Below are 19,317 nucleotides of genomic sequence, written 5' to 3'. Positions count from 1 at the left end.
GCTGCAGAGGGGCCGCGGGAGCAGGAACAGGAGCGGGAGCAGCAGCCGGAGGAGGCGGCGGCGGGAGCGGCGCTGGCGGCGGGGCCGGTGAGGCGGCGGGGCCGGGGCTGAGGGGGCCGCCCTGAGGAGCGCGTGGGGCGACGGCGGCGTCTGAGGGCGGGGGGAGCCGCGTCCGCCGCCTCCCGCCTCGGGGCCTCCGCGCTTCCCGTCCGGGCGCCGCGCTGGGCGGGTCTGAGGGCGCGGGGGTCGGTGCCGAGGGGCCGTGAGGGGCGGCGGCGGGGCCGTGAGGGGCGGCGGCGGGCCGGGCCCCGGCGCTGAGGGCTGTTAGCGGCCGCCGCACGTGCTGCCCGCGCCGCCCCGCAGCGGCCGCTCCGGCGGGGGCCCGACCGAGCCCCGGCGGGACGGGGCGCTGCGGACGCGGGGCCGGCGCGGAGCAGCAGCGGGACGGCCTCGGCTCCCTCAGCCCCCGCCGTGGTTGTGCGGAGCGGGGACGCGAAGGTTGGATCGCAGCCTCTGCTGGAGTCTCGCCCTGGGAAGCTGCGGCGCTGTGCTTGGTTGGTGGTGGCTTGAGCGGCTGATTCTGAGGGAAGAGGTCTGGGTATTCCTTATATTCCTTGGTAAGCGCTGACCTGCAGTTCCCAGCATTTGCATACGGATATTTTACTAGTAATCTACCTTGGCATTTTTTGGATGTGTTTTTTATGGCCGCTGCCCATCCTCGCGTTACAAAACCTACTGTTTCCAGGTGAGCTGCTCTGGCATCCCCTCAGGTGGCTCGGGAGGGTTCGCTGCCATGTTCTGGGCAGTGCGGGAGCTGCGGGATTCCCGGGCACAGGCGCTGCTCCAGGCCCCTCCTGTTCCCGCTATAGCGCTGGACCTCGGGCGATGCAGTGCTCCCTTTTCTGTGCCAGAGCTGTCATGGGGCACAAGGTAATTGGTGCTCTTACTCACAGGGTAATGTGGCTCCTGCTGCATAAAAAAAATCAGCAGTTAGTTTTTCCTTTCATCTTGGCGCTGATTCCGTGTTTTAAAGAATTTTTCAAGACATAAGCAAAAGCCAACACCAAAGAAATTTTCCAAAATAGAGCATGTGGAGGAAAGTTTACTCTGTGGTTGTATATGTTGATGATTAAATATATGACTGTGGAATGAAGACTTGTTCCTCTCACCCCTTCATTTAACCACTGTGCTGAATGGGCAGGGTTTTATAGAAGTTCACAGGTTGCTTTGAGATCTTTGAGCAGAGGGATTTTAAAACATGTGATACTTGGGTTGACACGTAGGAAGAAGAAAGAAAAAGAGGTACAAAAGAGGAAGTGCCTTGATGCTGGCTGCTTTGCAAAGTATTTTATTGAAAGAACAGAAATATGCATTCTGAATGCAATGTAAATTTGAAACTAGCAGTGGCAGAGTGGTTTTCCTGAAGTGTGTCCATGTGCACCTGCTGCAAGAGTAGGAAGATTGCAAAGTAGATACTGTGAAGGAAAAGTAAACACCTCCCCTCCACCCACAGCAGCATTTCTTATTCCAAGGAAGGTTTAACTGTTCACCTTTAACTGCTGAGGATTGTTAGTTCTTGCTGTAAAATGACAAGATTTCAGGGTTCTTTTCCTGCCCAGTCCTTGTATACATGCTGGGTGATTTTCTAGCTGTACTGTGCACTAAAGCTTTCTGTGTACTGAAGGGAGAGGGATGAGTTGTCTGAAGCAGAAAAGCTTGGGAATGTGACCTTAAATGTCCATATCTTTAGGGATCAAGAGGGAGATTCTATTTGGCAAAAAAGAGTTTTACATAATTTGTATGGTTTCCCTTAAAGAGAAGATCTCAGCTTTCCAGGGAGGGCAGAACCCCAGCTGTCCTGTGGGCTCGTTCCAGATGTATTCTGTGGGGAATAGCTGTATCTTTCCTCGTGGGATTGCACTGTAGGAAGGAGCAGTGCTCTCTCTGCTGATTGCTACAACTTCTAGAGCTCCTGAAGATTTCCTGTCTGACTTTCAGCTTGTATCTGTTTGCCATCTTCTGAGCGTGGATGGCCAGGACAGCCTTTATTTACTCAGCTTGGGCAGATTGCATAATTCATTTAGTGTTCCTCCCTTTATCTTTCAGCCCTGTTAAAGTTTTTCTTGGGAGGGACTGAGAATATATCAAAATAGATCCTCCTTAAAAAGAAATAGAGAGCTCTGCCTTGCCAATATGATTTTTCAGAGCTGCTTTTCTTTCTCTTTCTAAAACACTCGGGTCAAATGTTAACTGTGTATGTTGAATGCAAGATTTCTAATGTTTGAACATGACAACCATGAATGAATGCAGCTCTTGTTTAATCCTTTGGCATTCCTCAGGGACTACTGGCTCTGCTGGCATGTATAAAGAGTAACTCACTGGAATCCTTATTGGAGCAGCATGTTTGGAAATGCCTCAGATGGCTGGTGTTTTGTTATTTCATGAAAGGCAATTTTATACTGCATTAGCTGTAATCTCAGCTGCTCTCAGCCCCATGCCAGTGTCTGCTGGGGCAGCCATTGCCTTGGTGTGGACCAGCAGCTCCCTGAATGATTGAAACACCTCCTGCTTGTGCAGGTGTCTGCCCTCCACATCCATTTGCTTTTGTAGAGTGAAGCTGCACTCTGTGCCTGCCCCTTAGAAATACAAATCTGGTACTGGCTCCTGGCCCCCAAAAGGCTGTGAAGGATTCAGGAGATGCATCTAAGGACAGGCTGTACAAGTTTATGCTTTAACACCAACCTAAGTTTTTCCACGTGGAACATCTCATTAATTATTTGTAAAAACTCATAAAAATAGTAGCATACATTCTTTTAATGTGTAAGATATGTCTTCACTGTTTCCAGAAGAACCAGCATTAAAAGCTATTCATTTTCCTGATCCTTATAATCTTACTGTCTGTATTTTTAGCTTATTATGAGGGGAAATTGCAAGGCAGAGAGAGAAACTCAGTCTTGTATAGAATCAGCTTATTTGACACTCTCATTCTGCTGCTCTGCTTGGCAGCAGCATCCCCTCCATCACAGCAGCATTTATCCAAGTTCTGAATTTGTGCTTCTCCCGAGCTCTCTGCCAGCCATGCAGCGCTCATGGTGCTCGTTTCAAAGGCTGAGCTATAAACAGGAGCTGACTTGATGGTTTCACCCAGTGTGAAACAGTTACAGTTTCACCCAAGTCTGGCAAAATTAAATCCTTACTATAAAAAGCAGCGTCTTTGTTTCAGCTGCTTGGGTTGTGATTGTATGAGGGAGAAGCCTTTGTGCCTTTAAATGCTTTGGGCTTGAGGCTGAAGGGAGATGATGTTTTCTTTCTCAAAATTGAAATTGTAGATCCCAAATAACTTAAACTTGAGGCTCTGCTATTCCAAAGTCATCATTTTATCCTGATGGCACTTACTGGGATGGCTGAAGTGCATTATCATAAACAGAAGGCAGTGTGGACAGTCAAACAAATTGTTCTTTCTGAATGAAATGGAGGCATTTGGAGAAAGACAAGAATTTCCTGGGAAAAATGTAAGAAAATTAGTAAGTGACGACAACAGGATTATCAGAAGAGGTGGCAATTATTTACTTGGTTGCAAACTTTTTCCACACCTCAATCCTTGACTCCTTCTGTGGGGAATGATGTGCTGAGAAGGGAGGATCATGTGCTTTCTGATCTTTTAATAGACCAGAGCAGAAATGTTTTTATAATCTGTGTGCACAGTGGCAACTTGAAGTGTTAGAGTTTGCATCATATTAACAATTATCAGCTCTTCCTGATTAATTAAAGATAGGCAGAATCTTTTTAAAAGGACTGATCAGGCTGTGTTTGAAATAGAAATAGATTGAGAAAAAATTACTCACAAATTGATGGCCCAAAATAGTTTTTTACATTTGTGCTTCATATTCAACAGGCTGTGTTTCAGTGCTTCTTCCCTGAGGATCCTGAGGCATTTGGGAATCTGAATGAGCATAGCAAGTTCTAGAATGATAAAAAAGGGTGACTGAAATGTCCTTGATGCAGAATTAAAATCCATAAGCAGAAGCTTTGATGAATTACCTTCCTCATAGCAGTGCTGTAATATCTGACTGATGGTTTCCTAAGCCTCTTACAATCTTTGATCTGATTCATCTTCTTAGAACAGTTCCTGAGTTAGAAAAACTCACCCCACTTTTCCCTGTCCCTGGCATGTGCTGGGACAATCCTGTTTATACAATTTGCAGCAAATATCCTGCACTTCCCAAGGTGGGAAAACAGCCTTGTATCTTATTTAGCAGCTCAGCTAAATTCCCTGAAACCAATTTTCAGTGGCTTTGGGTCTCATGATGGTTTCCTTCCTAACTGTATTAAGTTCAAGGTTTATATTATCTCCCAGTAAACTGCTAACCTGCTGCTGCCAGATGTGTTGATGGCCAATTTGCTTCAGAAATCAGTTGTTCTAAAGGTACTGGGAGAAACTCAGCTCTTTAAACACAACTCCCCCTCCTCCTGGTTCACCTGCTTCTGTGAAACTTGTAGCAATAGGATTTATTTTTATTAGAGATCTCCTGCCTTTTCTTTTTATTTAGTTGAAATCACCCAGCAGCTCAAAATCAAAGGAGAAATATAGATTTGTGTGCAGGCCTGGCTGATGTTGAAAGATGATCTAAAATCTTTGGTTTGAATACCCTGGGATCTGTGAACTCACGTAGAGAGCAGTTCCAGTACAGAAACACAACTTCTGCTGTTGATTTCAGTTAAGGAATAAACCTGAAGTTGCTGGTTGAGCTGTGGGTTCCTTAATGAGGGCCAGTGCTGTGGGGCTCTGGGATTCCCAAACATCCTTCCCCAGTCCCTCTCAGTGTAGCAGAGAGATACATCTCTGCATCTCTGAGCTCTGAAGGAAGCAGGGATTTGCTCTTTGGGTTATTCTGGGATGTCCTCAGCCCCGGGCAGTGGTTCCATGGTGGGATGAGTGCTGACAAGGCCGAGTGTTTGTGTTACAGCCCTGGGACTGCTCAGGGACCATCCCTGCCTGCTCCTGTCTCACTGACACACACTGCCTGCCTCACACTGAGGAGGCTTCATCCAAACCAGTGCCCTGCAAAAACGAGTTGAAGGTTTTTCAGGCCCTCTGCCACTGATAGGACAGCTCTGTTTCACTTTCTCTTGGTTTTTGCCACTCTTCCTTTGAGGCTGAGTTCATCACATCAGTGCCGCTGTCAGAGGAGCTGTGTCATCCCAGTGGGCAAAGTTCCCAAATTCCTGCAGGCTTTGGGCTCGTGTTAGTATGGCAGCAAAAGCAAACTGTGTTTGGGTTAGGCTAAAGCCCTACTGAAAGTTGCATGCAGCAGTAATTTCCTGGAGTTACCCTGGTTGCTGCTGTGAGGGCACCTCAGAAGAGCCAGAATTGCTTTTGTTCTGTAATGTAAGAGTTAAGCCTGGTTAAATTAAATAGAGATGCACTTCTTCAAGAGTCTGTCTCTAGGAAAATTCATATTTATGTTAAAAAACAGAATATAAGAAACTGTGGCTTTGAGGTTTCTGTAGAATAAGTGTTTGTCCTTGTGAAGGGTTGACTCTGGAATTCCTGTGATGGTTCTGTTGGATTGGGCTGGAAAGCAGAATGACATAAGGACCCTGTGGAAGTTATGAGATCTTCTTGTTTATTTCCTTACAAAATTGTTATTTCCTGTTCCAGTACCTGCAAACAACAGATCTGAAAAGTCTGAACTTCTTTTGTTATTTTCTACCTGATCAGATGAGTTATAAATGCAGTTTTTTTCTTCCTTTAAGGGTGAGGTACAAAACACTGGTTTGATGTGCAGGTCCCAGTGTCGTGTTTTGATGTTGGCACTAAGCAGAGCATAGTAACCCAAATAAATATGTTTATATGTTTTCATGGCACTTGGCATAACAAACATTGAATGAAATAATGTCTTTTCTTCTAGTAGTGCTGTATCTGAAAGCTATATTCAGATCATAACATGACTTGAGTAATTGACATAAAAATCAATGGTTTCTGGAAGACAAAATGAAACTGAAGCCATGTTTTTAAATGCTCCCTTTCTCTAATTGCTGTGTGTTAAATGAGTAATCAAACATTGACTTCCAAATGCCAGCTCTTGTATTGAAATCTTAAATTCTTACTTCTATTTGTTTTCTGTTTTCTATATAAATTCTTTCTTAAATCATCTTCATTTCAATGTGGCTGATACCTGAGGATGCCTCTAATTCCCGTGTAGTCCCTGAGCAGTGCAGTTAGAAGCTTGGCCCAGCTCAGATGCTCAGTTTGCTGTGACAGTGGCCCTCAGAGGCTGTTTGTTTCCTCACCTCACTCCCACCACATTTTGTGTTTGGGCCTCTCTTTGTTAACAAATGCCTCCGGTGCTTTCTGGTGTGCCTCAGTCTGAGCTTGCTGCCCATTCAATAAATGCATCAGAGCTGACAAAACACATGGGATTTGCAGTAGGGCAGGAGCATGAGGGTCACAGAGAAGTTCATTTGCCTTTTCACTGTCTGGCTTTGGTGGATCAATGCAGAGAGACCTGGATGTGAGTTCATTGCTCCAAAATTGTTGTATTTAAGTAGGGAGTGGCCAGGAGTGCTGCATCACTCCAGAGAGGCTCTGTAAAGTGAATACATGAGGGCTTCCAAATCCATCCTTCTGGTTTAGCAACTTGGAATTGGGCAGGACTGGCTTTGAAGCTGAGTGAGACTTTTACAGTGGATATTGTGTGCTCTGCAATATTTCACTGTAAACGTAATCCATTGCTTGCAGAGTGGTTATTCAGATTTTTGGGTGTCCAGTAAGAAATTTCTCCAATGGACCCAGAATGCAACAGAGGGAGAGTCAGGATTAGGAAGATTTTTGTTGCAGGATTCAGCTCCTCTTGTGCCCCCTCCCTCCAGAATTGTTCCTGTGAGGATGCTGCTGTGCATGTCCCACTCTGGTCAGCTTGTGCACCTGCAGTGCAGGAATTGCTCCCCTCAGAATCCCCCACAAGTTCGGCTCTGATCTGGCTCATTCTTGCACACACAGAAATATTCTTCAAGAGGTAGCAAGCAGCAAGAGCAGTGCAAGGAGAAGGCATTGATTTTGTTCAAAGCCAAAATGGGGTTGTATTTTTAAATCAGGTATGAATTTCAAAAGCTTATCAATTCAACTGAAACTATTCAGTGCTTTTGTAAAGATAAATACTCAATTTTTACAGGAGTGTAATAACAGCCCAGCAGCCTGCAAATACGACCTGTGGAGCTGTAGGAATTGGATCTGAATCATGGAGAACATGTTTATGTGCTTTAGCTTTAAGGCTGCAGTAATTTTAGGAGTTGTGTTCGTAACTGTGTAGGGTCAGAGCTCTTGGAGTAACTCGTGGACTGCAGGGGAAATCTCTCCAGGTTCAGAATTCCAAGTTACTTTCTCTAAACTCCAGATATTTGAGGAATGATTCATGAGCTCCCTCAAGCTTGGCAGCAGCAGCTGGACAACAAGTATGAAACAGGTATTTGAGAAATGCAGTTCAGGCAGAGACTTCAAACAGTGCTTCTTGTGCTGAGCTTGTTTTTCTCTCGGGAAAGTGAAGATTATTATCACATAGCACATTAGTAGGATTTATTTACTTAAACCAACTTGTTCCTTGATCCATGCAATACTTAGAGGTCTTTAAAAGATAAATAAAAAATAATGATATCATTAATCAGTTGAAATTCATATTGTGTGTAGTCATGTATTTCCAATAATGGCACAAGTGCAAAGCCTGTGCTTAAAATGTCTTTTTATGCTCAGTTTTGTTACTGGTAGAACACTTCAGAGGAATATATTATCAGAGGCTTTCTGGACCTTTCCTTAGGTTCCTGACAGGATATTTTGGGGACACAGTAATATTTTTGTCTATTGCTTATAAGGATCCTTTTTCAGGAGAGCCAAGTCAGATTCAAGGGAGGAAAGAACAAATTGAGACAAGCAGTGAGCTGCTGTCTTTCATGAGCACTGAAGTGAGATCATTGACATCTGGAGCCTGTTAGGATATGTTGGAATGTAATGCTTAAAATCACTTGATGCAAATTTATGTGTTTTATGAGCTCCATTAGGCAATGCTGTTCCAAAGGCCCTGGCCCTAAGACCAAAATTTGCATTTTAACCATTGCAGTGAGGCAGTCAGTTATGAAAAAGTGTTGCCTATCATCTTAGCTTTTGTTTTTTCTGAATTCAGGTACAATTTCAGTAACTCTGAAACCAGGACAGGAGGGATTGTGTTACTTCTGGCCTAATTGAAGGCCTGTGTGTTGAGAAAAGCAAATGACACAGCAAATACATAACCCATGACTGTGGAGAGCAAGATTAAACTCTGAATGAGGACCCCGAGCCAAGAAATGCAGGGGCAGAACATTCGAACTTTCTGTGGAGCAGGGGCTTGTAACCATCTATTAATAAATAATTAACTGAAACTGGCAAAGCCTAATTTGGGTGGTAATGCAGTGTGTGCTTTCTCTTGCTGTACTTGGCCCTGCTCAGGGCAGCTGTGCTGGGGCTGCAATGGTCTGGGGGGCCACAGAAAAGGGGATGTATGGAAAAATGGCAGAGTGCTGGGGACCAGGTCCAGCTTCCAGGCTTCAGGAGAAACCTTCCTCAAGGAGGATTCCCCTTGGCCCAAATTTCCATCAGTTTGGTCTTTGGCACTGACTGAACTAAAAAGGACTGGCCATGATGCTTCCCCTGTTTCTATGTTTGTACCAAATCCTTCTTGATCTGGAACAGTTTTTGTGTTTCGTGGATTTTGATGGGTTGAGGAAGGTAAGGGAGGTGAGCATGGAGATTCTGGAGTTGGAGAGGAGGGAATAGGGCCTGTAGCCTGGGGAAGGGAGCACATTTGTATGGGAGAAAGAAAGACTTTTCAGGCCCTTGGTGTGTCAGGTCAAAGTGCAGTTTTAGGGGATTTCTAAAAGGAAGGGTAAGGAAATGTGCATGATGCAGCCATAACTCTGCAGGCAGGTGAGTGACAAACTTCTGGCAACACTATGGAAAAAAAAGGTTCAGAAATCTTCCCAGGCACTTCATCATTTTGGTGGAGCAGAACTTAAATTGTAGGCAAACACAATTACATCCAAGGTAGTTATTCATGCTTTTTAAAATGTAACATTGTTGCAGACTTAGAAAATGCCTTGAATTTGGCATGGCAGGTCTTGAAATAACATAAGGATGTTTCACTTTGATGTTCAGGTTCACAAAGCAGTGAATTGATTTTTAGGAACACTGATTAATAATTCATAATACAGGAGGGATAAATCTTAGCCTGCTACACAAATTCAGGATTGGTTTCTTCTCCTTGCTGCAGCAGAGCTGTGTGTCCTGGCAGGTTTGCTTTGCCTTTACCTTTACCTTTACCTTTACCTTTACCTTTACCTTTACCTTTACCTTTACCTTTACCTTTACCTTTACCTTTACCTTTACCTTTACCTTTACCTTTACCTTTACCTTTACCTGGCTGCTGAGCTCCAGTGTGCAGCCCTGGGCACTGGGAGGCTGCACTGCCCACGTTTGAGTCCTGGCAGGTGCCAGAGTGCTGGGTGAGGGGCAGCACTGGGCACCTGCTCTGCGCTTCTGGTTCGACGAGTTCTGAGCAAACGCTGCAGCAAACTCGCTGCCTGCCCCTTTCCCTCTCCCCTCAGCTTTTTGTGGAGCTGTGTGCTGCTGCTGCTGCTGCTGAAGTGGTGTAGCTGTTCTGGCAGTGCCTCGTGTAAAAGTCAGCACAAAGCCAAGCTGTGTTCACACAGAATAGTTTATTCCTTTGAAGAAAGGGAGAGCAGTCACCTTGAAGTTCGGCTTTGAATTCGCATTCGAGGTAAAAAAAATATACAGAATTTTCATTAGAGATGAAAAAGCCTTTCTGAAGCTCTTGTAATCAGAAAGAAGATGCCTCCTGTGGCAAAACACAGCTCCCTGAAAAGCTTGGAGCTGCCTTCCAAGTTCTATCCTAGCAACGTTGGGAAGAGTCCCTCCTCTAAGCTGGGGCACCGCCGGGGACTGCGAGCAGCCTATCTGCTGATCTGAGGTCACTGAGAGCCCAGGTGCCTCTTTGCTTTTCAGTTGTCATCGTGTAACTCTTCAACAATTTAAGCTTTTCAGTTCCAGCCTCTAAGAAACTTTACTCCTTTTATCCTGAAACTCCTGCCTCTCTTGATTTCTGTTGCCTGTTATTTCTCTAGTCTCAAGTTGGTTTTGCTGAGGTGTTGCAACGCTGGAAAAATATGACTGAAAGCAGTTGTGTGTGTGCAGCAGTTAAATCTATGTGTAATGTTAGCTATGCTGTTAAGGGCTTTGTTTTTCTTTCTTAAAAAAGCCTTTTAGTTTAAATCTCAAGATAAATACAGCAGCATTCAACAAAGTGAGTTCTTTTGATGATTTAGGTTTTAACAGGAAATGGCCTTCAAATGCTGCTGGTTGCTACTGGAAAGCATTTTTTATAATGCATTTCATACACAGATTGTATATATATAGAAATCCCTTCTGCAGGAGTTAACACTGATCTTTGCTCATGTCTGATCTTTTTATATACAGGTTTATTCCAGAGTTGAAAAAGCCTGAACAATATATTTTCTCCATGTTTGGAAAAAGATAGTTGCTACAGACGAGGAGGATAATTGCAAAAAGATGAGTATGTTAAAACCAAGTGGACTGAAGGCTCCTTCAAAGACCATCAAGCACGGGAGTACCTTGCTCAAAACACCTGCACCTGTTGCTGCTGGTAAGGAACAGTTAAATATCTTAATCTCAATTCCCTCATTCATCTTCTGACAAAAAGTACCTTGAATGCTCTAGTATACACTATTTTTACTCTTGACACCAATGTATTTTTGCTTGTATTTCAGATTTTAAAAAATTACATGTAGAACTTAAAAAACTCTAAAGGTTACTAATTGGAAATCAATTTTCCTCAAACCTTGTCATGACAGAAATGCTTTGGGAGTTTTTGAAGTCAGACCTGTGATTTTTGTTGTTACAAAACCAACGTTACAAAAACCTTCGTTAAATTCAGTGTCTCTGTCCTTAGGTTTTGAATTATTTTCCCAGTGATTACAGCATTTGCACACGAAGATTAAGAGTTGTGATCCCCTAAGTAGGGCCATTGCTTCATCGAAACTCAGTAATGATGCTCTCTGGAATATCAGTGTATTTGATTGCTGTTGTTTCTCATCGTGCTTTGATTCCAGCTCCAGCAGAAAAAGCAGCTCCCGGTGAGAAGACCTCGAGCACAGCCCCTGCAGATGCACACGAGGAGTTTGTGGATGATTTCAGGGTCGGGGAGCGCGTTTGGGTCAATGGGAACAAACCCGGCTTCATCCAGTTCCTGGGGGAGACGCAGTTTGCCCCGGGGCAGTGGGCAGGGATCGTCCTGGACGAGCCCATCGGGAAGAACGACGGCTCCGTGGCCGGGGTTCGCTATTTCCAGTGTGAGCCCCTCAGGGGAATTTTCACCAGGCCCTCCAAACTCAGCAGGAAAGTGCTGACAGAGGACGAAGCCAACGGCACCCAGACAGCTCACGCCTCCAGAGCCACGTCCCCAACGTCCACATCAGCTGCCAGCGCCGTGTCCTCATCCACTGCTGCACTTCCCCCTTCAGGAATCCCACAGAAAACCCCCCTTGCTGCTAAGGAACATGCAACTCCTTCTCAGATTAGCAATCTGTCCAAAACTGCCAGTGAATCCATATCAAACCTCTCAGAAGCTGGATCACTAAAGAAAGGAGAAAGGGAGCTCAAAATTGGAGATCGAGTGCTGGTAAGATTTCCCTGGCTGCTTTTGATTGATGAATTAAAACTTCTGCTAATATTCCAAACTTTTCTGCCATTTCCTTGGTCAAGATAAGGTAAATTCATGCCCTAGCTTTCTTTTTCTAGTGTCTTCTGTAAACAAGCTCTTTGCATGCTGTGGGAATATCTTGGCTGAACCAAGATAAAATGGTTCTTTTGGCAGGTTTTAATCTATTATGTTTTGCCACTGCTTAAAACACAACATAGTGTTTATCAACATTTTTGTAGCTTATCTCTCTGTATCTTCAAGAGCTCCAGTTATGCTAAATTCAACCCAAGCCTGTGAGATCTCCCTGCAGGTCTTGTGCCCTGTGCAGGGCTGTGCCTTTAGAAAGCAAATAGTTCAAGAATTGATTGTTCCTGAGCGGTGCTAGGCAGGAACAGAGGCAGTCTCATAATGCCACAGATCAGCCAGGAATTCTGGGTGCTCTTGGGGATGTGCCACGTTACTTGGCTGCCCTTCCTGAATTCAGAGCCCTAAATGCTTCTGCCACTGTATCATCTCACCTTTTTAAAAAGGAGTTGCTCTGTTAGTTTTAACATTTTTTAAAAATTATTATCTGAAAACTGGTGGTTGGTTGTGTATGTTGTATTCTTAATTTAAAGACTGTTTATATTGCCTTTATATATAATTGGAATGATCCTTGTATGCTCACCAGATCTATGATCACTGTAACAGAAATCTGATTTTAGGTTTGATTTACTCCAGTGAATTATTAAGCTAAAGATTTCTCTCTCTCTTATTTTGATACAATCTTCTCTCATGTATGATACAATTTTAGACTTTCCATTAGGCAGGTGTGAGTATCCTGGCATAGAAACATTCCTGGAGTTACTGTAAGGGCATTATATAGAAAAAAAATCCCCTGAATTTTATTGTTAGTCCTGCACTGCCCCACTAGAAAATAATTCTGCAGTGAAGGCGGATTGATATTTTAATTAAATTTATTGTATCTTTGAAGGAAGAATTTGCCTCCTCTTTCTGTTTAAGAAGAGCTTAAAACACACAGGGCCAAGTTGAAGAAGGAGACAAAGGTGAAGTGAGGGCAGGGGTTGGCTGACAGCTGGATTTGGGCTGAGATGTGTTTTCTTGGAGTGCCAATGGAAACAAAGATTTGTGGTTTATCCCTGGCTATTTCTGTCAGAGACTGAGCCCTCTTGTCCTCCAAACAACATCAGGGCTTTAACCTCTTGTTTGCTTTTCCTCAAGGACTTTTGTCAGCCCTTGTGGGAGAATGCTCTGGTGCTGTGAGGGCATCCCTCTGCCTTCCCTGTGTCCAATTAGTGCAAATTGCAGAAGCAGCATATCCTAAGTGCCACACTTTGATAATAGTAAGGTCCCAAATTGTTAAGTAGGACAAGTTAAACTTAATATTTCATCCTCTCTACTACATGAAGTCTTCCTTGTGATTCACCAAATTGTAGTTTGAGGTTTTTTGGGGTAATTCCTAGCACAGTATGTTGGTGATGCATAACTATAATTTCTATACCAGGATAAGACACTCAGGAATGTGAATGTTCAAGGGGCAGGATCCTTGTTTACTCTTTTTCAATCCTTTGGGATCCCATGCTAATTATTTGTAGTAGATCCCAGCTCTGCTGTCATGTCTAATAATAATTCAGATGTAAATATCTGAAGTGGCCAGCTTAGTTCAAATAATTCTGGGCTTGGCTGAATAATTGATTCATCTGTTAATATATTTTTCCCTGGCACTGAACTCAGCACTGAACTGTAGAGTTGAGATGTCACTGAGTAATTCTGGGAGCTGTCCTCAGAGCTTCCAGCCAACACCAGCTGTTGGGAGAGACCTGGCTGTCACTTGTGTCACTGCTCAGCCACTCCTGCTCCATCAGAGGGACAAATTCACCTGGCCTGCTCCACATCCCTTGGATTTTATTTATGCTCACAGCAGCCCCTCCTCAGTAACTACCCAAGAGGATGAAGGGCTGGGTGGATGTTTCCAGTCCCAAATCAGCACAGAAATTTCCCCTCTAAGTGACAAAGTGGTGTCACAGAGTTCCAGCCTGACCACACCATTGCAGGGCTGGAGGGGCTCAGTGCTGCACCATCCATCAGTTCCTGCAGCTTGCACCAACTGCTCTGAGAATTCTGTGAAGGTTTTTTGGTGTTTATGGACACATGGAGAGAGCAGCTGTGGGGAATTACAGTTTGAGAACAGGGAGCCTCCAGCAGTGTGGAACTGCAGTTCAAAACAATGAATTTATGATAGACAAAAGCTCATTTGGGAGCCCTATTAAAACAGCTAATTGGAAAATGACATCCTGAAGGGCAGATTCATGGATGGGTAAGGCACAGCTCATCAGCCAAGATTACATTCCAGAATGGACATCAGAAGGCCCCAACTTTGTTGATCTTAGTGTGTGATCTCAGGGTGTGGAATGAAGTATTTCAATCTGTTCATTTTTTTCCCCTCTAACTTGGATTCTAAAATATCCTTCATGGGAGTTACCTTGAGTGGATCAGTTAAATTGCTTTAAGTTTCTTTTTATTGGTGGTAACTGGCTGGGTTTTAGAGGATTTCAACAAAAAAAGGCAAAATCTTACAGCTCTTTTTGTCTACCCAGTCTGGACTAGCAAGGAACAAGAGGCCACTCAGACAGTGGTTACTAATTCACATCTCAACTTTTTACATTACACAGATGCAAATTGGGCACAAGTTGGAACCTGAAATGTTGGGTTCAATTTCAGGCTTTCCCAGCAGCTCAGCTTTGTTGGAGCATTCTGCTGTTCCTGCAGAGATGTTCCTGCTGCCCCTCTCCAGGAAAAGCAGCTGCCACTCCTCGGGTTTGCTTCTGCACTGTCCCAGCAACTTCTGGCCCAGTGGTGCTGGGGTGAGGTGCTTTGGTTAAAGGCTGTTAGGAGCAAAGAGGTCTTGAGGAGGTGATTAAAGCTCCAGTGTGTGGCCTGGATTGTTTTGTGTGCAGAGAAAAGATGCCTCAGGGATTTCTTCTTATTGCTTTGATCTCTGGTGGTTTCACCAGTCTTTTGTACATTTTAAGATAGAATTACCAAATGCTAAGTGGTCCCATATGAGAGTCCTCCCAAAGTTCTACAGGAGAGCTAAGATCTTCCAAATATAAAGGGTTAGTAATAAAGGAAGCTTCCAGTGAATATACCCTGATTTATTTGGTTATGAAGACAGGTACCCTACAGATCTTTCCTTCATTCACATTAGGAAGAATAGTGGTTACATACAGATTGCTTGGGACACTTATTCAGAGTTAAAGAAAAGATATTCCAGAGAAGTAAAAGAAAGGAAATTTCCAGAGGGAAAAAAAAAAAGCCCACAGAGAAAAGAAATACCAGGGAAAATAAATTCCAGTGCAGAAAGCAAGCAGGGCTGTAGGGGATCACCTGTGTGTTCTCCAGACCAGGCTTGCTCACAGCATCTCCTGTGAGGCTGTGCTGAACAGTGCTAGAGAGACAGAGATAAAAAGAGGCATCCTCACTTTTTCAGGGGGCAGAAAAACCTCTTTTCCCAAAAGACCTTGGATATAAAAAAGACACTGACATCAACACAGACAGTGCTTCAAGGTATTGGATATGTCAGCTGTGGGTGCCTGCAGAAAAATACAGCAATCAGCTACAACCTTGCCTGGCTTTTCCCCTCAATTTGAAGAAGACATTTCCAGGCCATTAAATTGAGTTGTAAACATCAGAAAAATAACTCATGGTAGACATCAATGCCCATAAGGGAAATATAATAATTGTGGAGAAATTCCCATTGTCCTCTTGTCTTAGAAGTTCTCTTGCTTGAGGTTCCAGAGGAGTCAAAGCAAATCAAAAGCAAATCAAACTGAGTGAATACACAAGTATTCACTGAACCATTACAGCCCTAAATGGATGTTGTAGTGGAGAAGAACCTTTAGATTTCTGTAGTTTACTCCTCAAAGATGAATAATTGCAACAGCACCCTGTGCTCTGCTATCTTGGGAATCTCTGATGATAAATCTGTCTCGCTCAAATCCCAGTGTATCTGAGCTGTATTCAGCAAGCTTGTGCTCAGTTTTCCTTTCACTAACAAGAAACCATCATGGTAATACTTGGAAATGTTGAAAATATAGGTAGGTAAGTTGGATGTATCAAAGAATTGTGGTTTCTTATGTGTAATTCACTATTCAGCTTTTCTTTTGGTGCACTGATGTATCTTTTACTGAATCAAAATTGGGCTAAACCAAAGAAGAATTATTAATGCAAAGAGTGATACAAACAGCTCTGTATTAGGCATAATTTCAATTCTTAAGACATGATGTATGTTCTGGAATCTGGATGTGATTTAACAGTTAGAACATTAACCCTGGACAGGCTGATCTTGTAGTTGGGGATTCTGTAACACAGGAAAATTGATGTGGAAATCTGCACTTCCCTCACTGACCTCATCCAGCCTTTGTGGGGTTAATGACACAGTGCCAGAACTGCAGTTGATTTTCCTGCTGAAAATCAGGCTCCAGCTCCAGCATTTGAACCTGCTCTGAATAAGAATTGCTGTGCAGTGAGTGCCAGTGGAAGTGCTCGGTGCTAAACCAGATGGGGAAAGAACAACAGAAAACCAATTCAGAAAGCAAATTACAATTACTTTCAGGCTCAGCCAGTCTGGGTTTCCTGTATGAGCTCTGCCCCAGAACCTGTTTGCCCTGGTGTTGCACACTTAGGATTTCTTAAGAGCCCAATGCAAAGTTGATTTTAAAAACAAACAAACAAACAAACCCCCCTGAGCTACCCAACAAAACAAAGCTTGTGAACACAAGAGAGGAATCTGCTCCATGTGACAACTGTTGCCAGTACCAAAAGTTGAAGCAGCTTTGACAGCGCTGTCAGCTTTTCCCTGAAGGGACCAGATGCTGTATTTTAAATAAATAAATAAATAAATAACAATCTTATCAACCTAAGGGGCCTTAGCCTTCTCAAGGGATTAAAGTGCTTTCATTCATTTAACCAGTTACAGCTTCATCACAGCCTGCCAGATCTGCTGCTTCTGGGGCTGAGCTGCAAAGCTGCACCTCGGCCTCTGTCCATATGGTCCCAAAAAGATGCAAACTCAATTTACAGGCATGTGCTGATGTGGCCTTTCTGCAGAGTCCTCCCTGTGCACGGGTGACAGCTCATTTCACTTTATTCCCTGTTTTCCAGATCTGCCTGTAAGTTACTCTGGGCTCTGTTGTTTCTTCCCAAGGTCTGTGGTGCTGGAACAGGCAGGGGCTGATAGGAGATTATTGTCAGATTTGTTTCCACCCATGTAACCTATCTGCAAGTAAACATGACGTAGGGCTGTCAACTGATTACATTCCAGGGCTCTGAAAAGCAGCCAAGGGAAAAAGAAACTTCTCATGTAGAGAGGAGTTTCTCCCTTCAGCACTGTCACTGTGGTGTTTTTAAGGTTTTCTTTTTCTGGATTTTACAACTTTCTCAATAGAAAATGCACTTCTGAGTTTAGCCTGTTTAAAAGTCTATGATAATATTTAACTGTTATGAGAACAAATATTCATTGGTGGTGTTACAGTTAAAACAGTGCAAAAATATTTGGCACAATGCATGCAAGGATGGAAAAGGAAGAAAAATGTGGAAGTTGGCAACGTGTGAGTGGTTTGTGCTCCCCTGGGGCTCTTCCCTGGAGCCTCCTCCATCAAATGTGACAATTTTAACTGCTCAGTCACACTTTTGCTTTCTCCTTGGGCTGAGGTGACTGTGAGCTATTTTGATGGCTTTGTCATGTTAAGTCAAGGATTAAAGTAATTCTTATATTTATGTATGACTGCTTAGGCACAGGGCTGTGCCTCCTCTGATCTGTGATGTAGATTAGTTTGCTAAGTGGCTGCTGCAGCAGGAAATCCTCATATGAGCAAATATCTGAGGGGTAAGGGGTGTCCAAAGGCTTTTCTTGCAATTCCTCATCTGGGTGATTTTCCCTGTGCAAGCCTCTGCTTTCTTTTAATGTCACTTTTAAGCATTTTTCAGGACATGGCATTACCTATCTGCTCACAACTCAGGTGTCAAAGTTATCTTAAAACAAGGCACGAGTCCTGTCTGAGTCACTCTCTTTTGGCAACTCCTTATTTAAATTCCAATTGCATGTGAGTTCCTGGGCTGTAATGGCAGGGGCTGGTGACTCCCCACATGCCTTGGCAGTCCTGAATTCCTTTTTTCTGTGGGGATTCTCTGGCTCCCTTCCCCTCTCCCTGCCTTCCCAGGGGGGAATATCCAGGAACACGTTGTCCTCAGTCATTTCAGCACAGGATGGGAGAAGGAACAGTTTATTTACTTCAGTTTTTGCTTTTTTTTTTTTGTGTGTGTGTGGTGGTGATGAATTCACATGTGGTTTTTGTAGTATGGAATTGCTGTTAGAGTGGGGTTTTTTTTTTGTTTCTTTTTGAGTTGGATGGATGAATTAAACCTCAATAGCATGTCAGCTTTAGTTACCAAACTGTTTTCTCTGGAAGTGAAGGATTGTGTGGTAGCACAGTGTGTATCTTACTGCACATGAGGTTTTTTGCCCACTTTGGCCTTGCTTTTGAGCTTGCAAGTTGACTGCAACCAAATTGGGTAGAAGTGGAGAGGTTTCAAAGCAAATTCTTCTAAGTTCCATGGAAACAGCCCAATAGAAGGTGGAGACTCTGCCCACAGTTCTGGAAAAGCTGAATTTGCCTTCACAGAACTTTGCATGTCAACGAATCCACATCATCAAGGCTTGTCTGAATCCTGTTCCAATCAGTGGAAACAGCAGAAGTCACTCTTATTTTTCTAAGGTTTCAAATCTTCTCTAAATGCTAATGATCTCATAGAGTGCCTGGTGGTGCTGATTTCCCTGTTCTGTTTAGGACTCCAGGCAAAATCCAGTCCAGGTTTGGGTGTTTCCTGATGGACATCAGCTCTGCTGCAGAAACATCCCCACAGAAATTAGCTCAGTGCAGTCACAGGGTTAATTACAGGTGGAACTGGGTAAAATGTACAGACCTGTTCCATGAGAACCAGAGGAGCTGATCACTTTGTCCCCTCTGGCCTTGAAGGGGTGAACAAATCAATTAAACACCATTTCTGTTGCCAGCTGGAAGCAGCTCCACTAAATCTGGAGAAACAGGAGGAAGATGATTCTGATTAGAACCTGATTAGTGGCTCCCAGGTGTTTCAAAGGCTCTGTGTGGGTTTTGCTTTGCCAAGTGCTGCACACTGTGGTGCTGAATTGTCCTGAAAATGCAGAAATACCCAAGAGAAAATGCAGAAATACCCAAGAGAAAATGCAGAAATACCCAAGAGATGCTTTCAGGAGTCACCACAAGTTCGTGCCCGGGCAGAATGGGAGACAGAGCAGTTGTTAATTCACCTTTCACCTTCTCTGGGCAGGTTTGAATGAGTGATATTGTTACACTGCCAGTGGTCAGACCCTGCCTGGCCTCTTTTCCACCAGCACTGCTCAGATCACTCTCATTTTTTAGACCATCTCTCTTTTTTTCCCCTGGATTACACTGGATTATTTGTTTTGTGCTTCTCCTTATCTTTGGAAATGTGGCTCCACAAAGGTTCT

At 43.8% G+C, this 19,317-nt stretch overlaps 1 protein-coding gene across 7 annotated transcripts in view; it reads left to right on the top strand.

The window, feature by feature from the left end:
• CLIP1 (CAP-Gly domain containing linker protein 1) overlaps window positions 1-19,317 on the top strand; it is a 59,724-nt gene continuing 40,407 nt past the window's right edge. For 3 of the 7 annotated variants that reach the window (XR_008508681.1, XR_008508680.1, XR_008508679.1), the window contains exons 1-3: window positions 536-617; window positions 10,523-10,709; window positions 11,176-11,744. Coding sequence is in view for 1 of the 7 variants with exons in the window: in XM_036393126.2 (XP_036249019.1) it covers window positions 10,616-10,709; window positions 11,176-11,744 (663 nt within the window). In the remaining 6 variants the exon portion in view is untranslated. Of the gene's footprint in view, window positions 88-534; window positions 618-10,522; window positions 10,710-11,175; window positions 11,745-19,317 lie in introns of those variants that run through there. The other 4 variants (XR_008508678.1, XM_036393126.2, XR_008508677.1 and 1 more) reach the window with 3 other exon arrangements.

This window comes from Molothrus ater, chromosome 18, assembly GCF_012460135.2.
Source record: "Molothrus ater isolate BHLD 08-10-18 breed brown headed cowbird chromosome 18, BPBGC_Mater_1.1, whole genome shotgun sequence".
In the NCBI taxonomy this organism is placed as follows: domain Eukaryota; kingdom Metazoa; phylum Chordata; class Aves; order Passeriformes; family Icteridae; genus Molothrus; species Molothrus ater.
Note: the sequence above shows the minus strand (reverse complement) of the source record. Positions and strands in the feature narration are given on the sequence as shown.